At 40.3% G+C, this 21160-nt stretch overlaps 2 protein-coding genes across 2 annotated transcripts in view; one reads left to right on the top strand and one right to left on the bottom strand.

Annotated features, from left to right (window-relative positions):
* Positions 1-2591, bottom strand: part of LOC111646060 (gamma-aminobutyric acid receptor subunit gamma-3-like) — a 31871-nt gene extending 29280 nt beyond the window's left edge. Inside the window, exons 1-4 of the mRNA XM_087170824.1 lie at positions 2557-2591; positions 1207-1282; positions 1016-1107; positions 455-586 (exon numbers count right to left, since the gene is read on the bottom strand). Of these exons, the coding sequence (XP_087026950.1) occupies positions 455-586; positions 1016-1107; positions 1207-1282; positions 2557-2591 (335 nt within the window). The remainder of the gene's footprint in view (positions 1-454; positions 587-1015; positions 1108-1206; positions 1283-2556) is intronic.
* The window catches only part of cfap221 (cilia and flagella associated protein 221), a 129002-nt gene that overhangs the window by 88479 nt on the left and 19363 nt on the right, over positions 1-21160 (top strand). The window lies entirely within an intron of this gene.

Here is a 21160-nt window from a genome sequence, read left to right on the forward strand (position 1 = left end):
TAAATTCCTTTGTGGCAGTTTTTGGTGGTTATCAAACAGCCTTGCTGGACAGGAGGAGGGCTGAACCTGATTTGCACACAGCCCAGGAAACCCAAGTTGGTTGGTGATTAGATCTGTGATCCTGCGAAAGTGTCTTAAACTGTATCTAGATTTATTTAGCCTACCAGCATTGGTATAATAATGGCAAAATAATAGAAACACCTGTCAGAATAAGACAAGGTATAGTATCTCAAACTTAATGACCATAAAGTTGAATCAACACCTCTCTGAAACAGTTTTCAGCAAAATATAACCTTGATGAAGGTTTGATTTACTGTTGTATTAGACTGCATTAGTTTTAGTTAGGTGCTCCTAATCAACTGGCAACTGAGAGTATTTGTTGATGCTTGTTGACGCCGACTGCTTGAGCTTGAATTCATCTGTGAAACCCACCAATTATCGCCTTGTTTTTTACCTCAGTGTGTAGAGTATTTTTCCGTTGTTCCAGATCCGCAGCAGCTGATTGGGTGTTGTTATCCAGTGAGAGTCGGCAGTCTTGGAATTCCTAAAGATGGTGTCGGGCAGCCAGATCAAGCCGACCATATTGCTGGTTGAATTAGAGACAGACAAAAAATATACAGCGTGAGAGGGGGCAGAAGTTAAGAGATGAGTGCTGTCAAATTCATCGGAATCTCTGAAAAGCATGAAGCAGTTCCACGTCCCAATAAGAGGATAATAAAATACCAGGGCGACAAAGCACATCAATCAATTTGTTCCATTAATTGCAGGCCTTTTCCCGAGAGAGAGAGAAGAACGTCGTTCTCGAAGGAGATATTCATTGTATGAAAATGTTGCAACACAATAGGTGCAACAGTGGAAAGAAAGACATTCACAGCAGTTAAAAGTATTTAAACAGAAAATGCTGAAATGATCAATGAATAGGTATCAATGCTGCAGCCGCAAAGCTGACATACTTGGGAATCTGAAATAAAGCTGTCAGTGTATTTGTATTGTATCCTCAGTAAGTCCAGTTTACCTGTTGAGGGTTAGAATCCGCATGCTGCTGCTGTTATACCGCAGACGGGTGTCCACCCAGGTCTGGGCGAAGATAATATCGATCTGGTACTCCTGGGGAGAGAAAAATAGAGTCAATATAATGATCTGACAACCCCTTTTAGAGTAGTATAGAGACAGAAAAGAGCTGGTCTGTGAGGTCTGTGTGCTTACAGTCTCAGCCTCGTTCTTCTGGAGGAGCTGATAATGTGTTTGTTTGAACATAAATGTGTCCACATCAAAGAAAATACTAAAACAGCACAGGACTCGCTGGAAACACTCAAATACACATTGTGCTTTTGATATGGAAATTAAATTACACCATCTCACAAACTGTTTACTTTGGCATATTTTTTTATCACCTCGGCAATGACCCCTCTTCTAATTGTGCGAAGTCGTAGCATGAGGACATTGAAAAAGATTTTCTTTACTTCGCAGTAAAATAAGTCAAAGTCATGCTGGTATTGTTACAAGAACTCCGAGTCTAGTGGCGAACAACTTTTCAACACACAATAACTTAAATCCTTGAGAAAAAAAGGATTTGAATGCACTTTGTTTCCCCACAGTGTCAAAGTTGAGTACATTTTCTTAATCCAGCATGCTCTAGTTAGATCGGTGAAAATACACTTAAAGTAATGAGAAAAAGGTTTTTTTCATTGTTGTGCAGAAGAGGCTTTGTTCGCTCTGAGGTTAATCGGGTTATACAGCAGTTGCTGCTTTGATCAGAGCCAAAATCCAATGAGCATTTTAGTGCATGATGTGACAAGTTACTAATGTAACCACCCAACTCAGAGGCTTTGGTTTTAGCACAAAATATCAAATCAACCTCGACTGGAGTCTCCACATTCCTCTAGAGAACTTGCATCCAAAGAAAACTGGCTAAATATAACCGAGCAAAATATAGCTGACAAAGAGTGTCATTCATTGATCTTCACCGTCTTTGACTCTTTAATTAACAGCATTTATCTTGAATTGGGAAAGATGTGGGCAGCCTGGTACACAACCGTCCTTGCTCACACATTCAGATTTTAACACTTAATTGTTTCTTCATTAGTAAAGTGAAGTATAATGGTTGCAGTTTTCCAGATTACTGCTCCGCCATTGAGCACAAAGTAATAGATTGTTCTGACAACACTGTCCCAATTAGCTGCCACGGCACAGGAGACATTTTTATCACTGTCACTGCTCACTCCAAATATTTTTAGAAAATACCAGCAAGCTAACAAGCTAACGAAATGCAAAGCAAATGAAGTAAAGCCTACAACCTATTTCAGACATTCAAATTGAGTCAGCTGCTGTATTCTCATGACATCATGAGCACTGGACATATGTTTCAGTGAGCCTCTGCTGACTCTTTGCTCCTTCTCCTGCCAAGAGAAGTGAGAAAAATACAGGATACCATTTATTATTTAGAGATAAAGATAACTGAAGACAAACTAGTTTGAATAGTGAATACTGTACGATCAGTCAGAACCAGGCTGGAGATTAAGCACATTTTAATACCCTACAAACAGCTATTCACACCTTTTCATCGCTCTGGAGGTGAGGACCTCCAGCATGGCGAGCAGAAGGTCAGAACATCAGCTGGAAGTCCCCTATAGGGTGAAAAACAAGGTGGACTGATACTTCAGTGAGAAGGTCAGACAGTGAAAAGTCTTTGGAAGCTGATGTGAGATATTTGAATTCCAGAGTCTGTTATGTGATTCGAGTGATTCTGTTTGGTAAAAAAAAAGCTGATCCGGGTTTAAGAGGAAAGTTTGCAATTACAGGTAACCTGGTTTGTTTGTAGGCTGAGCAGAATAATATATCGCAGATGTTGATATCAGAACATAAATTATCTAAAGGCACTTCACAGAGTTAGGTCTGGTAATCGTAGCATATCCACTAACTCGCCTCAAACATCACAAATCCACACAGTCTCACTCACTTCCTGGCTTTTCTGCCCTTTTTCTTAAAGCAGACAGATGAGACCTGACCTTCTTAATACATCTGTCACCAGAATACCCATTGTTACTGTCGGCCTGTGCGACCTTTTGGAGGATAATGATAGGGAGACACACACTGACGGTGACACACCCATAATTCAGACAGCCACAGCAGACCGCAACACGTTACGCCTGGCAGAGATGAACTCTCACGGCAATTCCCAAATGGGATTTTCTGCTTCAGCTGGGTCCTTCTGGGGACTACACCTACAAGACAAGGCACTGAAGCAGGTCCATTATTCATGGACATTCTGCAAAACAATGACGCCGAGTGTTCGGATATACCTGGCCGAAATTAACTACGGAGGCTTGCATTATTCCCCTGGGGGACATTTTCAGAGTCAGACAATGAAGGTGTTAAAGGTTACTCATGGCTATTGACAAAAAACAATGAAGCAAAGGTTGTAAGTGAGATAATCCTTGTATTGTCTTCTGGGAAGATCCAGAGTAAAAAGTCGCAAGTTCATTATTTAGGGTGTAAATATTTTATTATAGATTTTAAAATATTCAGAATGTGATAAACTATGTCTCCACTGCTCCTAAGTTTTACACAGCACGCTATAGGTACAGGAAGAGTTAGGAAACCCTCCCATGATGAAAAATTAATCATTTTTCATAGTAGTTCTCAATGCAAAACCTTTGCAGGACATTCCTACATATCATATTTAACCAATTACCATATATTTTGACACATCGAATGAGAGTATCACCTTGTAAAAGAGCTCACTTTCTTTCAGCTCACAGTGAATACCAGTAAATAAACTTGCTGTTGCCGGTCTGGGCACAGATTAACAAATGTGGCCGTCCTCTCTTTGGGAATGCAAATACCAGTCAGCATCTGATAATATGGAATCCATTATTAAAGCCAAAGGATGTTGACAGCAAAGCGCGTCTGACTGAAATTAATTAGCTTGACTTGAACAGCATCAGAACAAATAGCTTCCTTCTTATCCAGCCTCATAATTTTTGCATGGAGGCCGCTCACTCCTCAGCAACTACAGTCACTGCTCGGCTACGTTTTCCACATCCATGTACCAAAAAACACGTTTCCCAACTATCTTTGTACCTCCGTGTTTAATGGGAGCTTGATTGAAAACCTTAACACACACTGAGACAGAAATATTGTTTGCCTGAAAGTTTCAAACTACATATTATAAAGACGTCTAGATTGGCAATGATAGGTTTCCCAGGTATCAACATTTTCAAATCAGTAATTAAAATTAGTCATTCATTGTTTGCCGCTGATTCCTCCATTCAATACCTGATGTGAGACAATGTAGAGAAACAAGCAGAAAAAAGTCCACAAAATATAAGTATGTACGTTTTCTAGTTTATTCTCCAACAGAGGAAGTTAAAGGCACAACACAGCTAATGAGCTTCATTTTAGTCTCTTTTGGACCATCTTAACTTTGTTTAATATTCTGTTTTAATGTTTTTTTAGGAGAATATCAAATGCAAATAAAACTACAGATTACTTTTTACCTGAAAAACATCACAGAGGAGGTGAGGTCCTCTTTTAGCCCTGAAGGTCTTCCTCTCAATAACACATCACAAGCAGCAGCTTTATTTACAGTTCTCCTAAAAGATGTATATATATATGTAAAGGACAATAACAATGATTTAGCATTAGCAGATTAACAGTACAAACATTTAGCATTTTATGCAAAGCTCAATAACCAGTTTAGGCTGCTGTTAGTGAAAGTCCCCAGTTTTTCACATTAAAAGCTTTCCAGCAGCGCAGCGGAAACTTTATCTCCAGACATAAACACGGATATTTTGCAACACACCTTTTTTAACATTCAGTGCCAGTGTTTTTAAATTTGTACTTAATATGTGCAGAAGGCAAGTATGACGTTTAAATGCATACAATAATTTGCTTTAATGCAGGAGCTGGTGCTTGTAATGGAGTATTTTTACACTGTGGTACTTTTACTGAAGGATTTGAGTATTCCTTCCTTCCTCTGGCTTTCTTCTTTTGTGGTGGTTTTCCGTCAATCAGTCAATCCAGCTTGCCACAATTTCACCCTTACAATTCACTTATACTCCCTCATTTGGACTCTACTCTCCTTCATCTCTGAGCAACTTAAATCCAGAGAGCTGTAAAATACTGTCTTTATGCACTTTATTATATTATGCTTTGCAGTGAAGGGGATATCAAGCTTAAGCACAGATCACTGACTAATGTATTTCTTCAGGCAAAACTGATGCAGCATAGTTGGTATAAATATTTATAAGTTGAATATTTATATCTCCCCGCAAATTGGTCGCTGGACTACATTTTTAATCCCGCAAGAAGGAGGAAAAAAAAAAAAAAAAGATAAACAGGACGAGCGTTCGATTTCTCCAAGTCATGTGTCCACTTCTCGTGCCGGCTCTGCTGATACTTCATCATCGTGAGAGATATTTAGATATTCAGTTTTATTCTCAGATCCCTCTCATCCACACCGCCGTTCCCCTCCTCCCCAAATAAACACATCCGCCCAGAATGCTTCGCTGTTGCTTTGTCCTCCAGGCAGCCTCTGAGTGATGCTCCTTGTGTGTGATGGGCAGGAATAAGGGTAAACACGACCATTCAACCAGCGCTTAGGGGTGGCGATGAACTTCTGTCACATGTGTAATAAACAAAACTGTGCGGCACCTGCGGATATGAGTGGCATTTCGAGGATTGCTTTGGTGTGTGTGTGTAGCTAATTTCATAAACATGCTTTTGTCTTGTTCGTTCCTCAGAATCAAACAGAAAGACCTTTGAAAGAAACAAAAGGAAATCATTTGCATACCTGGCTGTTTACTTGAAGTCTGCCTGTGAGGAAGAAAATGAAAAATGGTGCAAACTGTCGGCTCTGCTTTACTGAGCATCTGGCCTGAGGTGCGATCAACACCTGTGTGTCTCAGTAGCAGCCGTAGTGTGGATCCATCTGACTGTAGTGTACTGCAGTAGAGTACATTTGAGCCTCCAAATTAGCTATTGGCAGTTCCTTTTTGCAATGTGCTCGAGGATATAAATAACCGTCGCAGAATGTAAATCACACCCAATCCAAAAATATGTCCATCATGTTGAGTTATGAGAGAGAGAAGGGGTGTGATTTTTGACGAAACTGTCACTTTCACTGTCACTTTCACCTCATTTGCTTGAATGGGAAAGTGGTCTCAGACTTTTGTTCCCCGCTGCGTACAATATAATATTTAAATTTGAGGTGCAGTAGGTTTTAGCTAATGTGTGCTCAAACTTTGATATAAGATTTATTGTTGTTTGCAAAAATGCATCCAAGCAGTGGAAGATGGAGGGGCTCGGACCATTTTATATATTTGTAAATGAGGTTTCATATATATGTTTTTGATGGCCAGAAAATCAGTTTTATTCATTTATCTCTATATCTGAAGTAGTTTTGGTTTGATGAATCTGCAAACCGCATTTTCCCCGAGTGAAGAGAAACCTGTGAGGAGGTCACAGAGGCCACGTCCATCTTTATACAGCCTGTTCTAAAACCCACACATTATTAGCACCAACCATTTAAATGTGTTAAAAGTTAACACCGTCTTTGTTGTATTTTCCAAAATGTCACCTTGGCAACCACTTCATCTTTCATCATGATGGTTAGAAAATGGCTTAAGGCAGTTGAGCCTTTATTAGTTTCAGTCTCAAATGTGCCTTAATGAAATAAAATGCAATATTGAAGCCAAACCTAGGAGTAAGAGTAAAACAATACTAATATCAGCAGCAGTGAAAGGATTGTAAAGTTCTTTGCTTTAACACACAACATGCAGCTCCTCTAGTGTATCCATCTCCAACAAGCAACATGTCCTTAAACCTATTTTGATACCGCCAGCTGTTTTCAGTCTGTTTGAAAAGGTGTTTTTTTTATAGTCCATCAAACACAAATAGCTCATAATTAATTTACAGGCCGATAAAAGAGTTTCACTTCAAACACTGTGCGTTGATTCTGAGGGAAAAACAAGCGGAGGAAGAGGAGGAGGATGAGGAGGAAGAAGAAGAGGGATTGAATTAGGGAGGAAACGGGAGAAGGAAATGGAAACTAATAAGAGCAAAGTGATGAGCGGTGAAGAGGGACATGCTGGAGCAGGAAGCAGACGGACAGAAGAGTATTTAGTCATAATGTAGTTATTGCTATGTCAGCTAATCGATATCAGCTGACTCAAAATCATATTCACCAGTCACATTTAATGAACACAGTGAGTCAGTCCATATAATTAGATGCACACGCAATGCTGCAGCTGCTGGTTGTGCTTTGTTCCACCTGCTACGTGCCATGTATAGGCTCTGATGATTCATATACTTATTACCGTCCTTGGTGATTGCATCTCTTGCCTCGTTGCAGTTCGTGCATCTTGTTAGGTTCTGTTCTGTACAACCCCGGAGGGTGTCACTCCTCGTCGGGGAGCATCCTGGTTGGGATGGGCAAATATTCACACAAGAATGTTGAAACTGGATGATTCTGTTGTACCGTCCAGTGCCAGTGTTTTCAAATTCTCACTTTCACTATAATATCTCCCCAAGGTTACTAAAAAACGTCAGGGAAAGATATTGGTTGTGGCAAATACCAAAGATCAAGGAAAACTAGAATCACCCCCTCGTGGTTGTATCCCTCCGCCAACCAGACAAGTTGCAGGAATCCGGAATTACAGCATTGGATAATGGTCAGAGGTGTTTTATTGACCTTTCACCTTTATGGATATGAAATGTCATCACTTCATTTTATTCTCAAAGACATTAATAGACAATAGATTAAAGACATAAATTGTCATAATTAGTCTTTGAATTTGTGAGTTATGGCCAAAAATGTGTTTTGTGAGGTCACCACGACCTTGACCTTTGACCACCAAAATCAAATCACATCATCCTTAAATCCAAGTTGACATTTGAGCAAAATTTTGAAGAAACTGAGATATCGTGTTCACAAGAATGGGATGGGCGGACAACCCGAAAACACAGTGGCTGTCGCCAGGGGCGGAGACATAAAAAACACCTTCTTGTCTCTAGTTCTGATCTGATTCAAGTTCACGCTGACTTTTTACAAACAAGCCAAGAGCTGACTGACAGGTGATGATTAGACAGTTTTACTTTTCAAGTGAAATCTCAACACACCTCTGTTTGAACTCTTTTTCACCTACTGATGGATCAAGGAAAATCCCAGCACTCATGTACTGACACACACACACACACACACACACACACACACACTGTTTTTTAGTAAGTAAATTTGGCAAAACCTGTGAAGCAAGCATACAGTAGAACGAGACTAAAGTTGTGTTTGCAAGCTCAAAAAAACAAAAGAAGTGTAACAAGTGGAGGAATATTGGCGGAGGTTTGACTTTAGTTTTGAACAGGTGTCACCCTTTTACAAAGGTCACATGTGACAATTATGTAAGAAAGAAATGTTATCAAGCCACCGAGGTTTCTCATCCACCTCAGAGAATGCAATTAAGCACAGTGAATGCCGTTTCATTTTTCTGAATTAACTCATGACGCCGTCTTAATGCCGTCTTGGCGCAGGCGGCGAAGAACAACGACCTTCTGCACTGCAATCAGATAACCTTTTCTTATGAATTTTCAGCCTCACTCTCCCGGCACCTAAATGAGTCACATCAACGAAGGTCAAGCATGGAAAAGCTGGAAGGAAAAAAAAAAGAGAAAAGACAAGCCGGCACACATACACGCTTTCACATGCGCCCCCACGCACTGAGACTACATTAAAAGGCACTTTAAAGTGACGTTTGACATGTGGAAAAAGCACAAATCCTCTGTTCTGCTGTATGAGACAAAGACTTCTCTGCCTCAGCAGTTATTTTTCTTTTATCTGAATCGTATCAACTGCACACTCAGTGCTGCTGAAGTGATTCCACTTGAGGAGGGTAGCCACTGTCTTCTCTGCTTGTGGATTGGTGGAAATCAAAGCAGTATTTATCCTGAATGGCTCCAAATTGGTGTTAAATCTTATAAATAAGTTCTTTATTTTCCAAGCAACAAGTAACAGGATCATATTCAGAAATATCGCAAAGCATAATAATTGAAGGGCCCTCGAGTGAGTCCCAAGTGCATGATATCAGTTATTGTGTGTATAGAGTATCATCACATAAATACATGGACGTTTACCCATCTTGAAACTCCTTGTCACCGTGTCCTGAATTGATTTATGCTCGCAGTGATGTTGAAATGATTACAGTGTCTGGGATCTTGAGGCGGACTGATTAAGAAACTGTCTATGCTTTTGTTTGGGTTTGTTCGGAGCCGGCCCCTTTCTCACTTCACATGTATGTATGTTTATTGAATCAGAGTATATGGCAGAATGAGGTGTCAAGTAATCAGTGTCATCCTGAATCAACCCCCTTCTGCGACCAGTACATACTGCATAAACATACTGTATCTGTTGTTAAATTCATCGTATAGAGACAGACCTCCGCCTCATTAAGTTCAAGGAAGTGTTAGATATTTGCATAACAAGCTCTACTTATGCTACTCTGCACTTCACTACATTTTAAAGTACATAAACAATATTGCACTTTTTACTCCACGACATTTATTTGACTGCTATAGCTGCTAGTTTGCATTGCGTGAACTTATCCAAAGTCACTGTGCATCTGCTGATAGTGTTTGCTGTTTGGGTCAGTTGCAGTATTAATAAAACACTTGCTGGTTTCAACTGATAACTGACTGTAGGTAAAGTGGAAGAAAACAAGACAATAGGGACCAAGGGAGTAACAACTAGGTTAAGTACCAGAGGGAACCAGTAAATTACACTTGTTAATTTCAGGCTGTGTTATGTAAGATTTTCCACACAAAACATCTGACCCGCTTTTTAAAAATATAATGCATTGTTCAATGCACATAATCTCCTTCTTATTTAATGTGTAACTGAGTCTTATTTTCAGTGAAACAGTCTGACATTGCAGTAAGAATATTCCAACCTGTTTTCAAAGGTTTTTTTCTTTTGAAAGACAGTTTTTAGGACATAATCATGCACAGAAATGCCTCCATGAGGTTGGAGCTTGTGAACAAACTGCCAGTAGTTCAAAGTTTCTCTACCTTAACCAAATATGAGATAATACGAAATGGTTTATCGCTCATTATAATGTAGTTGTAAACAGATATGAGGGCTTTTCAATGTTTTCATTGATTATATGTTCATGCAGCATCCTCCATTTATGGATATATTTGCTTACCCCATCATGATGTGTTATAAACCATGTATTAATTGACAGCCGTGAGTTCCCACCCCCAACTTTGGCCGACGCCTCGTCAACCACATTAGAGGGGAATATCTCTGCTGCCGGGCTGCTCAGTGAGTCTGGCTCACATTCTGGCTTGACAGCGCCTCTCCAAATTAAGACGTGCTTTGCAGCATATTCCAACTAGAAAATATTAGAAGGCATTACACACTGTAGCTGTATGTACAAGACGTGAGGGCTGCTTCTGTTCACAGGTTTCTCACTGGCGGTCTTCACCTTTCCAGTTAATTGTCAGTAACAGTAATCTGAAAGTAGAGTAAAACAAATCCCCCAACAGAGTCATGTCAGTTAGGAAGGATTTAGAAAATTATGTGGAACTGATGGAAAACTTAGTAAATGTGAGAACTGACAGTTGAGGAGTTTCACCTAGAGGCTGCGTCTGACATCGCATGACTTTTCCTGCGAGATTCCTGTGATATCATGTCAACGCCAGATGCCTGAGAACGTGAACAATATATGTTTGAGGGGATGTGACGTTTGCATTGTGAGGATAATGATCTTCGTTTGCCGATTACGCAATTTGTCACAATTTGATTTTAATACTGTGGATTTAGAAAGTAACCAACCTGCCATTTTTAGTCTGTGCATTAACATTAACATGCAAATTTATAGATATAGGTGTATTTTCTTAAAGGTAAGAGTTGGAGACATTATTTAAACAATCTGGCTTTTAGGGGATTCAGATTGGTGCTTGTGAGAGAGTCAGTATCCTTCCCTCCAGTCCTTATTGTAACAGCCTCATCAATGTACATTCTTTATCTGTTCTGTTTTTGTGTGTTTTTCACACACAAACACAAGATCTTACTGCGATTTCCTGGATGAATGAAGGTTAAATCCAAACCACTGATCTTAAATGTGTCTCCACCCTGGAATCAAACCGATTCTTTAACATGACTCTGCTAAGTAACCCGTAACAGATTTCCAGACATTATCAACAGGGCATAAAGCAAAAATCAGCAGCGAATATTGGACAGAAATGAAAGGAGAAGCAGAGGGAGGGAAACACAATGATCCTTTTCATGTCTAAGAGTCTCCTCTGAAGAGGGATGGAGCCTTTGATGTGTCTTGCCTTCGTGTGTGTGTGTGTGTGTGTGTATTTGCACATCATAGACAGATAGGTAGTCTTGCAAGTGTGTGTGTGTGTGTGTGTGTGTGTGTATCTGTGTTAGTGAATCCGTGTGTGTGTGTGCGTGCTTGTTTGTGTTCCTTGTAAGTAAGTGTCCTCTGCGCAAAAATAGCTTCTTCTGTCTTTTGGGGACATAGGTAGAGCCGTGACGTTGTTCAATCTCTATGGACTCAATTATTCAGTGAGTCCGTCCCCGGTTGCTGTTGTACTGACGAGGTTTAAGTGCACGTAAAGGTTGGGTCGTTTTGTTGGGAAGCCAAAAATTACAGGGGATAAATAAAACAAGAATAGAGACTCAAGTCAAGGGTCCAGCATGCACTGATTTCCCCTCCTGTCTTCAGGACTCTCCCATTCATATTCACAGCCATGATTCAAAAGCAAATTCAAGTTTTTCAACTGATTTACCTTTAGCATGCACTGACGGGCTTTCAGATGTATTTTAAAGAGCCATTAAGGAACCGTTCGTGCGAAAACACACCTGTTTTATCAACCTTAGTCACACAAGTGGCGCTGCAGGATATAGATACCCCATCACCACTGATGGAGACGGCAGGAAACGTCTGTACTTACAGGAGAGTTGAAACTTGAGAAAAAAAAATCATAAACAGCTGCTTTTTTTTTTTTAACATCTTGAAAATAAAATGGTCAATACTGATCAATACTGATCAATACTGATCAATACTGACGGCTTCATGTTGCAGCATTATCAAGAAAAAGTTAAATAAAGAGTACAAGAAGAATTTAAAACATGTTCTCGTGCTGCTCTTGTCCAAGTCCCCGACACAGCCACAAAAGAGACTGTGTCACAATAATTACAGTGTTGATAACTCGCTCCTCGTTTGGAGAAAAAACTGTAAACAAAATAAAAATGCTCCGCGCTCGATCACGGCAAATCAAAAGCACGGCTGTGATGTATTACCGTGGCCTGCTATGTGTTTTGGGTCAGTAAAAACATCTTGGAAATGTGCGTGCTGACTAATAGATGCAGGATCTGTGTGCCAAGAAGACTGCCAGATTGATGGTGTGCCAATGAGAATAATAATCTGTCCCCTCCATCTCTGACTCACTGTCCCTTCTCTTTGTCTTTCTCTTTCATTTAATTATGGAATGATAAATGTGTTCATTGTCGATATGTCGGGGACTCAAGTATCGGCTAATTTGGTTGGCTTGTCTTTGCAGAGGACGACCTTGATCTCAAACCTGGATGAGGAAGGATTTGTGGAAATAATAAATGAAAAGGAGTTTCTGTCTTCGGCAGCCGAGCCTCCACCAGCAGCACAAAATGAGAGTAGGGGAAATAAATAAATAAATGAATGAATAAAAAGAAACTCAATAAGCAGACGTGATCAAAGAGGAGGGGAAAGAAGCAGAAAACAGTGTTTGGAATCACTCACACAGAAGTTGTACTTCAGCGGGTTTATCAGTCCAAACAATAAAAGGCACAAAGGAAAGCTGTTCACACTCACACAAGTACAAATGCGTGCACACACACACACACACACACACCCACACACACACACACACACACACACACACACACACACACACACACACACAGGCAGAGTGTGCAAGCACAGACTGCTCCTTTATCTCCGACCAAAAACACTGACTATAAAATCGTACAACCCAGACACACACACACACACACACATACACACACGATACAGACACACAGCAGCTTTGAAATATTGCATTTGTCAAACAGGGACGTTTTCTCTTGGCTCGGGATGACATCCCTTCAAAGATTATTCATGTAAACACATTTGTCAGGACTAATGTAGATGGCTGCCTGGGTTAGGGTTAGGCCAGTGCTTTACAGCAGAGAGCCACAGACAGGCTGGGGAAGACAGAAACTACTGACAGGCAGACTAATGCATTACTCAGCTTTTGTCTTTTCATGGGATTTGTTGATAATAACAAATAACAGATTTACCATCAGCTGTATGGTGATTAATTAGTGGAAGCTAATACGAATTGCCACCAGTGAGAGTTGTCATTTTAACCAGCAGCTGCCACTGGAGTGTTTTATAACGCTACTCTTTGCTATGGAGAAAGAGAGATGAGGTTGAAGATTTGATAAGAGCATCAGCGCTTTGTGAATCTGTCCATTTTGTGTCAGGACTCACTCCATTGTGCAGAAAATTTTCACATCCACATGCTCTAATTTTCACATATGCTACAAAATGTGAAGCCCACCACAAGCAGCCTATAGTGGACAAACAGAGCAGAGTGTAGTAAAGAAAGGATCTGCATTTGATCGGCTTTATTTTAGCTGATGTGATCCTTTCAAGGTTCCAGATATTATAAAGGTCTCTGTCCATGTGTAGTTTGATTATAGATCAGGTCTAAGTTCTATATTAATACTGATCAAAGCCTCAGTCCACAGAGAAATGCACACAGCCTGTATTCAGAAACTGAGCCTTAAAACCAGCCGTCAGGACTTCTGGAACTTTTTGATGTCACAACAAAGCAGTCACCAAGCCCCGCCCACCTGGACCCACCATCCAAACCTTTACAGGATTTGGTTTCTCTGGGTGTTTTTACCTGAAATGTTATATTTTTATATACGATCACTCAGAAAACAGTGAGCCAATCAGAAGAGAGGCTCAGAGCCTCCTCTCTTCTGATTGGTTCACCGACCTGTTGTTACTAAAGCTCCAGAGAGAAGCCTGAGAGAGGAGACAAACCATCATCATGCTACACATAAATTATAACCAACATACTGTATATCAATTGAATGTGCCTGTGGAGATAAACTGTAGATTCTGAGAGAAACTTCAATGTTATAAGCCTGTTAACTTTCTTTACAATAAATCTATAAGACGTATTGAAAACCTATGTGAAGTGCAACCTCTCCAGTGCACCCAGTGACCCCATTGCAGAACACACTGTCTCCTTGCATCTAGATGAGCTTTTTGCTGTGTGTGTCCACGCATACAGTCCGCTATTTCCCAACACTGATCTTCATGTACTTCATCAAACGTGGCCTTCAATGGCCAGCCATCACACCTCTGAGAGAAGGGGTCACAGCACATCTTTACATCATTAAACCCTTAATTTGCTGCCGGCGAGGAGCACTAGATAAAGCATCTGCATGGGTTCTACACAGTGACATGATGACCAATCAAGCCTTGAGCGATTTCCAGTATCTATATAAAAAGATGTAGTACGTTTTCTGTGTGTGTGTGATAGGTAGCAGAGCTGCGACGCGGCTGTCAGGCGGCCACAAATGGCAGGCCAACACTTCCACAAAGGTGAAAATGATCTGCTTTGACACTTCAGTTAGATGTGAACACTGAAGAGCTCTCTCTGATGTTTAAAGGAAGTATTTCTCCTCTGGCTAAGAGCAGCAACTCATGTCCAGTGATGAAAACGCTGTAGAGCGCAGTCTTTTTTCTTTCATATTTAAAAAGTAATTTCCCTAAAAGACCAGTAGTTTTTAGCAAACGTTACTCAAACTGCAGGAAGTAGTGCATTTATTGGGGACTATTTTCAGCTGCGGATTAATCCACATTTGGTGCTGTAGTGAGTATTCAGTAGCAGGACGGTGTGTGTGGCACTGACCCAAAAGAAACTACAGTCTGTGTGTGTGAGTGTGAGTGTGTGTGTTCATGGTAATAAAACAACATGTCGCTGAGTTCAGCAGTGGAGCTCGGAGCACAGAGGAATGAGACATATCAGGATTTGGATATTACAGTATTTATAGGATGTCTTGTAATCAATGCTGACTTTAAACACAAGACATGAAACCTTTGCTTTTTCAATATCTAACCATAATCTTTCCCTCACTTCAACCAAACCTAGCAACAGGATGGCTACGTCACACTCTTTAGATTTAAAAACTTCAGATGGTTTTACATCTAAATCTATAATTACGCACAAATTAGCAGAGGTGAGGCCGCTTTTTCTGTGAAGCAGAAGTTCCAATCTCTTTTACTTGCTGCTGCTTTCTGCTTTATATCATTGTAAACTGAGCATCTTTGGGTTTTTGACAGTTGCTTGGCAAAGACAGGACATTTGAAGAGGCCGCCTAGGGCTCTGGGAAGCATGTTTCGGTGTTTGTATCGCTCGTTTCACTGTATTCAAAAAAATAATGATAATTAATTGCAGTTCAAGGAATAACGCAGTAGTTTTTAAGGTTGATTTTGATATTTCTTGATCAATATATTTAAATTTGACAATAAAAAAACAACAAATGGTCCTAATAATTTGCACACTGGGTTGATAGATACTGGCATGCTCAATAGTAGAGCGGCAAATTCAAGATGCCGCCCACTCACTGGCTCAAGCAAAGATGACAAGAACATAGTGTTGTTGTCAAAGTGCGTCCATCTCCGTCAGTTAATTTACTGGCTGTGTTATCTGAGTCTCGCAGCACCAGCTATAAAAGCCCGGCACTTTTGCTTGACTTTAATGCCGCTAATGCTGTTTAATCACTCAACCATTCATCACAGTATGTCCTAAATTACTATCAGCTTCATTTGGCATTGCATCATCTCAGCCAGTGCCCATTACCATCGGTGCAAATGAAGAAAGATAATGTGTTTTGTTCAAAGGCAGATGAGAAGCTTCCTGGAGTTTGGCTTCGTCGCAGCACTGGAGACAATCGCTTTGCGTGGGTGTGTGTGTGTGTGCGTGATCAATATGGATCATGAATCTAATACACCCTGGGGATTTGACCTGGTTTTCTAATGGGGAAGTCACACAGACACCATGATTCACACACACACACACACACACGCAAAGTTCAGAGAGAGCGAACACGCTAAATGTGGGTCTCAGGACACGATGGATTGGACTCGAGTGAGAGGAGGAGTGCAGTGCAGTGCAGTGTGAACGCGGAGCTTTAAAAGAAGAAGGCCAGGCCGAGCCGTGCCAGGCCACGCTGAAGAAATCAGTTGTTTTCTCTCGGACAACATTTCCACAGAGAAATGGATAAAAATAAATAAATAAAAAAAGAGAAGAAACACAGAGGTGAATAGAGAGACAGAGATAAAAGAGCTGTGACTTTGCACTAATTCCAGAGCAGTCAACCCCGGAGGCGGCTGGAGATTCACAATCCACTGACCAGCGTCCATCGTCCCTGACAGGGTGAAGCCAATCAGCGCTTACACAGAGGAAAATCACTGGAATGTCACAGCGGGATCCCGTTCTCCTCTGAAACAAAGTTAGGGCTCCTACAGCGAGGCGAGCCCAGCCATGCCCCACTGACCCACTGCAGGAGTTTTTAATTCACAGCAACTCTATTACTGCTGATTGTGTGTGGAGTTGTCCTATTTTCTGGAAGCTGCACTCACTTCCTCTACAATTTAAACTTAAGAATAAAAACTTGAACACAGGCGAAGAGTAGATGATTTGTAAAGATGAATATTTGCAGTACAAATGTACAATGTAAAATTATCTAATTTAAAAAAAAAAAGGCTAGAATAAACATGTACATAGCTAGTTTCAGTTAGAAATAGAAACAAGGACATCCTGAAAAAGCTCATCTCTGCCAACAGTTTCAAAGTGTTCTGAATTTAGAAATGGGAAATTAAGGGGGTAAGATACAGTTTCTTAATCCCAATGCATGTAATTCCAAGAGTTATGTCCTGTCGGTACTTTGCTGTTGTTGTAAATGATGCAGTATCTGTTAGGCCTTGTTTTAATTCGGTGTTGTAGCAGGGATATGTATGGCTTAGCAATAAGGTGAATATCCAAAACTAAAAAGCAGCAGTAAAAGTTTGGGGGGGCGAAAAGTTCACAGATCCTTAAGATTTGGATTCAACAAGTGGTGACTCCCGACTGGTGCACATGTTTTGGCATCAAGATAACTGGTCCGACTGGCCCCACTTCTTTCTTTAGTCCTCACCATGGGTGTTATTTTTGATTACACACTTTAATTTGAGCCAAACCAAACAAAATCTGCGTTCTTGTGCTTCAAATCAAGTTTATTATTCTTATCTTTAAAAGTTTCAATTAAAGTGCAAATTATAAATGGCTTTATTATTGGTGGTGAGTGAAAATGCTGCGTTGAGATTGGGCTGTTTTTGAGGGACTAATGTGTCCTTGTTCCTGTGCTGCACCTCTGTCAAGTGCTGCACACAGCGGTACTGTGGCACTGTGCTTAATTGTTACACAGCTTCTTTGAGTTTGCCAATCTGATTGGCCAGTACAAAGCAGTCTAAAGTCTGTTCAGACGTCTCTTTCATATTCAGCCACGGGCGTTTTGATGATTTCTCTTCAAATCAGTTCACTTCACCAGAACAATGTTGCTCTGTGGCGCACACAGTCCTGCTTTTCAATGTAAGCTTCAGTTCTGTAGCTGTAGTTCGTAACAGAAGCATTTTATTGCTTTGATCTGTAGCTTCAACTGATTGATATCTTTAGCGAGCACCCATGTAATAAGGATCCTGCAGGAAGGAAGTCATCATGTTAAATAAGCCCCTTCAGTGTTATCAAGAGCCTCCCTTTTAATTGCTGAATCACCCCGCAGGGATCTCAGCTGGAATAATGACCGGTTTGCTATACATTAATCTTTCATTGTGCAAATCACAACGCCCAGGAGAGAGATGACGTTCACTTGTGGAGATATTTACTGTGTGCCTTCTGCTTTTGTCAGACCTTCGTAGACTTATGGTCTATTGTATTAACAAATGTATGTTTGTTGTCATTTCGTGTAGTTATAATCCTTCAGATTATCATAAAATCAAACTCAAACTGCCCCCAAACTCCCTCTAAGTGGAGTCCCAGATGATATGTACTGATGGGCTACATGTGAGGCGTTCGGGGGGGGGGGTCCCCCAGAGTGTAGGATTGCCACTGTGATTTTATTTAATAGATTCCTATAGTCCTATACAGAAGTTACATTTACATTCAGTATTGACTCGTTTTTCCATTTCGTTTACAGGAAATTATTCCTCATGTAATTCAGTTTACACATTATCACACTGTTGTAAGCCTTACTGTTTACTGTTCACTGTCTTTCCACCGTGTCAGCGCTGTATTAAGTTACTGCTATACACTGAATTAAAAGCATAACCGCAGTGGATTTGTCACAGCGGTTACGGTCGAGTTAGATGGAGAGTTGGAGGTGACAGTCAATTATTGACTGACTTCACTTTAATCAGAAACACTGCTCTGCTGTATTTCTGACGCAGTAGCTACTCAGTGACTGTTTCCCGCCTCCACAGTTCTGGGACCTGTGGTATTAAAACCGCATTTGTTGTTACCACGGTAACCGTGGGTATCGCCACATCAGCCAGGACTGAGATATTAAGGATTGTAACTTGTGATGGAAGAAATATTGAGATCTTTTACTGTAAGTAAATAAACTTAAAGTACCAAAAGTAAAAGTACTAATTTCCGGCCCAGTATAATATATATTATGTTACTGGATTACCTCACATTAAAACTGCAGTTGGATAATTACTTTATATAAGAGCATAAAATAGAAATACTCCAGTACAAGAAGTACCTAAAACTGTACTTAAGTGCAGCACTCGAGTAAATGTGCTTGGTTATGTTCCACCATTTGTTCCCCTCTCTCTCTCTTTTTCTTTCTCTCTCCCTCATGTGAATTAATTAATAATAGTTCAGGAGAATACAACCAGTCACACAGTCTACAGCTACTACAAAGTCCGAAGTCTTTACAGAAGCTTCTCCCGTTGGCTCCTCAACGTCCACAGAAGGAAAACAACTATAAGTTCAACTACACCATTTGGCATCCCAAATTGAATTTGCCCAATTGCACTTTGGGAGGAACCCTGAATGTCCTCTGCTAAATGACTGCATAGTAATTCATGACAACTGATCAGTTGTTATATGTTCCACTATGCCAAACATGTGTCTAACAATAACAAGAGAAACAGACTTGCTTTTTCTTACTTGCCACTAGATAATAAATTGCATTATTTTTGCAAACTAAACATAATAATTTCTGGCAAATAACTGTAATAATAACATCAGATTGCAGAGACATTGCACATAATGCACAGGAAGGAATCAGTGCAGCACAGTGGTTCGTGCAATAATTGAGTGTTTTTTTGTCATTTAATTCTGAATGTGCAGATCTAATCTTAAATAATGTACATTGCGGGCCTGTGCAGAAAGTAGAAAAAGGCTAAATTACTTTTATATCTGGAAATATTTGATGTTGCCTGGCAACAGTCGCAACTTGGCATCTGGTGATCTGGTAAGTTCAGAGATAAAGCGCTTTAATTAACGTGTCTAGCTCAGTTAATATTGGCAAAGCAATACATTTATAATGTTTTGGGGGAGAATTTTCAAGCATAGGAATAAATACAATATCAGAGCCTATAGAGAGCAATTGTATAGGCTCTTAGCATTATACATAATGAAAGACTGCATTCATTTAGTGTAATGCACTTCACTCAAAGCCTCACGACAGACTGCTTCTTCTCTCACATGTCTGAAAAGTAGCTGTTTTCTCATCACCACTCTTTCAGTTTCAGCTTATCGTATATTTTATGGCATCTGATCAGGCCTTGTATAACAAAATATACATTGATTTATATCCTGGTCTCCTTCCAAAACCATTTTCGCCCTGTAATCGAACTTGTTCTGGGAATTTTCCAGAAATTTCCAAATTAGAAATACTGTGAGAGGTCTTCTCCTCTCCACAGAGACACAAGCCGCTGTCTGATTTGATTGCAGGGAGCTTTCCGAGCAGAATTTCTATGGCTCATCTGAGTTTTTTAAACTCGCTCATTTGCTTAATCCAAGCTGATCCACAGGATGTGAACAAAGAGTCCACACCTGTTTTTCCTGTCTTTCCTCTGCCACCGAAACAGCTGGTGAGGCCCGCATGACCTCCAAATACAGCGTGAGAAATGGCAGCACTCATGTATGATGATGCTAATGTGAGACAATGGACAAATGTGTGTGAGTGTGTGTGTGTGTGACTGGGGAAGGACAGCAGGTGAGAGAGAATGCTTTAACTCACCATATCGATGGATGACACAGGCCCGATGCTGTTGACATATATGCCCACATCGATGACTGTTGGTTTCACTGCAAGAGCCAGAAGGAAGACGAGTGAGTGATGGCAGCTGCACATATTGTAGGTGGGACACATGTGAGATTTATACATGCAATCTCTCTGTTTTGTTTGTCATCTGTCAGTGTTTTCATCCTGCAGTTATGTGTGACTGAGCCTGCAGTGTGTCCGTGACGAAGAATCAAACCGGTAATCTAGTTTAAAACAATGATTGTCATCATTCACGGTGTCACCTTGACACAAAAAATGAATCTATTTCCTTTCCGATGAAGGCAGAGCCATTCATCCATCCTTCGCTTTTGAAATCACAAACGCTCCATCGTGCTTCCTGGAGCAGTTACTGTGTTACCATGGCAATTAATAGCATTTCCAGTGAGTCTGTAGGATCTTGGCTAATTTTGTTTGGCAATGATATTTGAGTTGGTTCTAGGAAGCAAAAATTAATATGTGGAATCAGATATGTGGAATGGAACCAGCCCTAAAGGATCCAGCTAAGTTTCTTTGTTTAGTTTCATGACTGTTGAACAGAAAACAATGATGTCTAACAACACTAAATGTGAAGATGCTTGTAGGAAGAGGCAGAGAATGTTTGCTGTTAGTGAACAAACATTTCATCAAAAATTTATATCATGAGTTTCATGCATTATTCTGGCTGCATGTGTTTTTTTTGTGTTTGTGTTTAACACTTATGTGGTGATCTGGATTTTACTAAAAGAAAATGTGTTGCTTTTTCATCATGAAACTCCATATCCTTGTTTTCTTTTTCCCTATAAA

The sequence above is a fragment of the Seriola lalandi genome, unplaced genomic scaffold (assembly GCF_002814215.2).
Source record: "Seriola lalandi dorsalis isolate HSWRI2012SDOR001 ecotype SW California unplaced genomic scaffold, Sedor1 jcf7180002054962, whole genome shotgun sequence".
Taxonomy (NCBI): domain Eukaryota; kingdom Metazoa; phylum Chordata; class Actinopteri; order Carangiformes; family Carangidae; genus Seriola; species Seriola lalandi.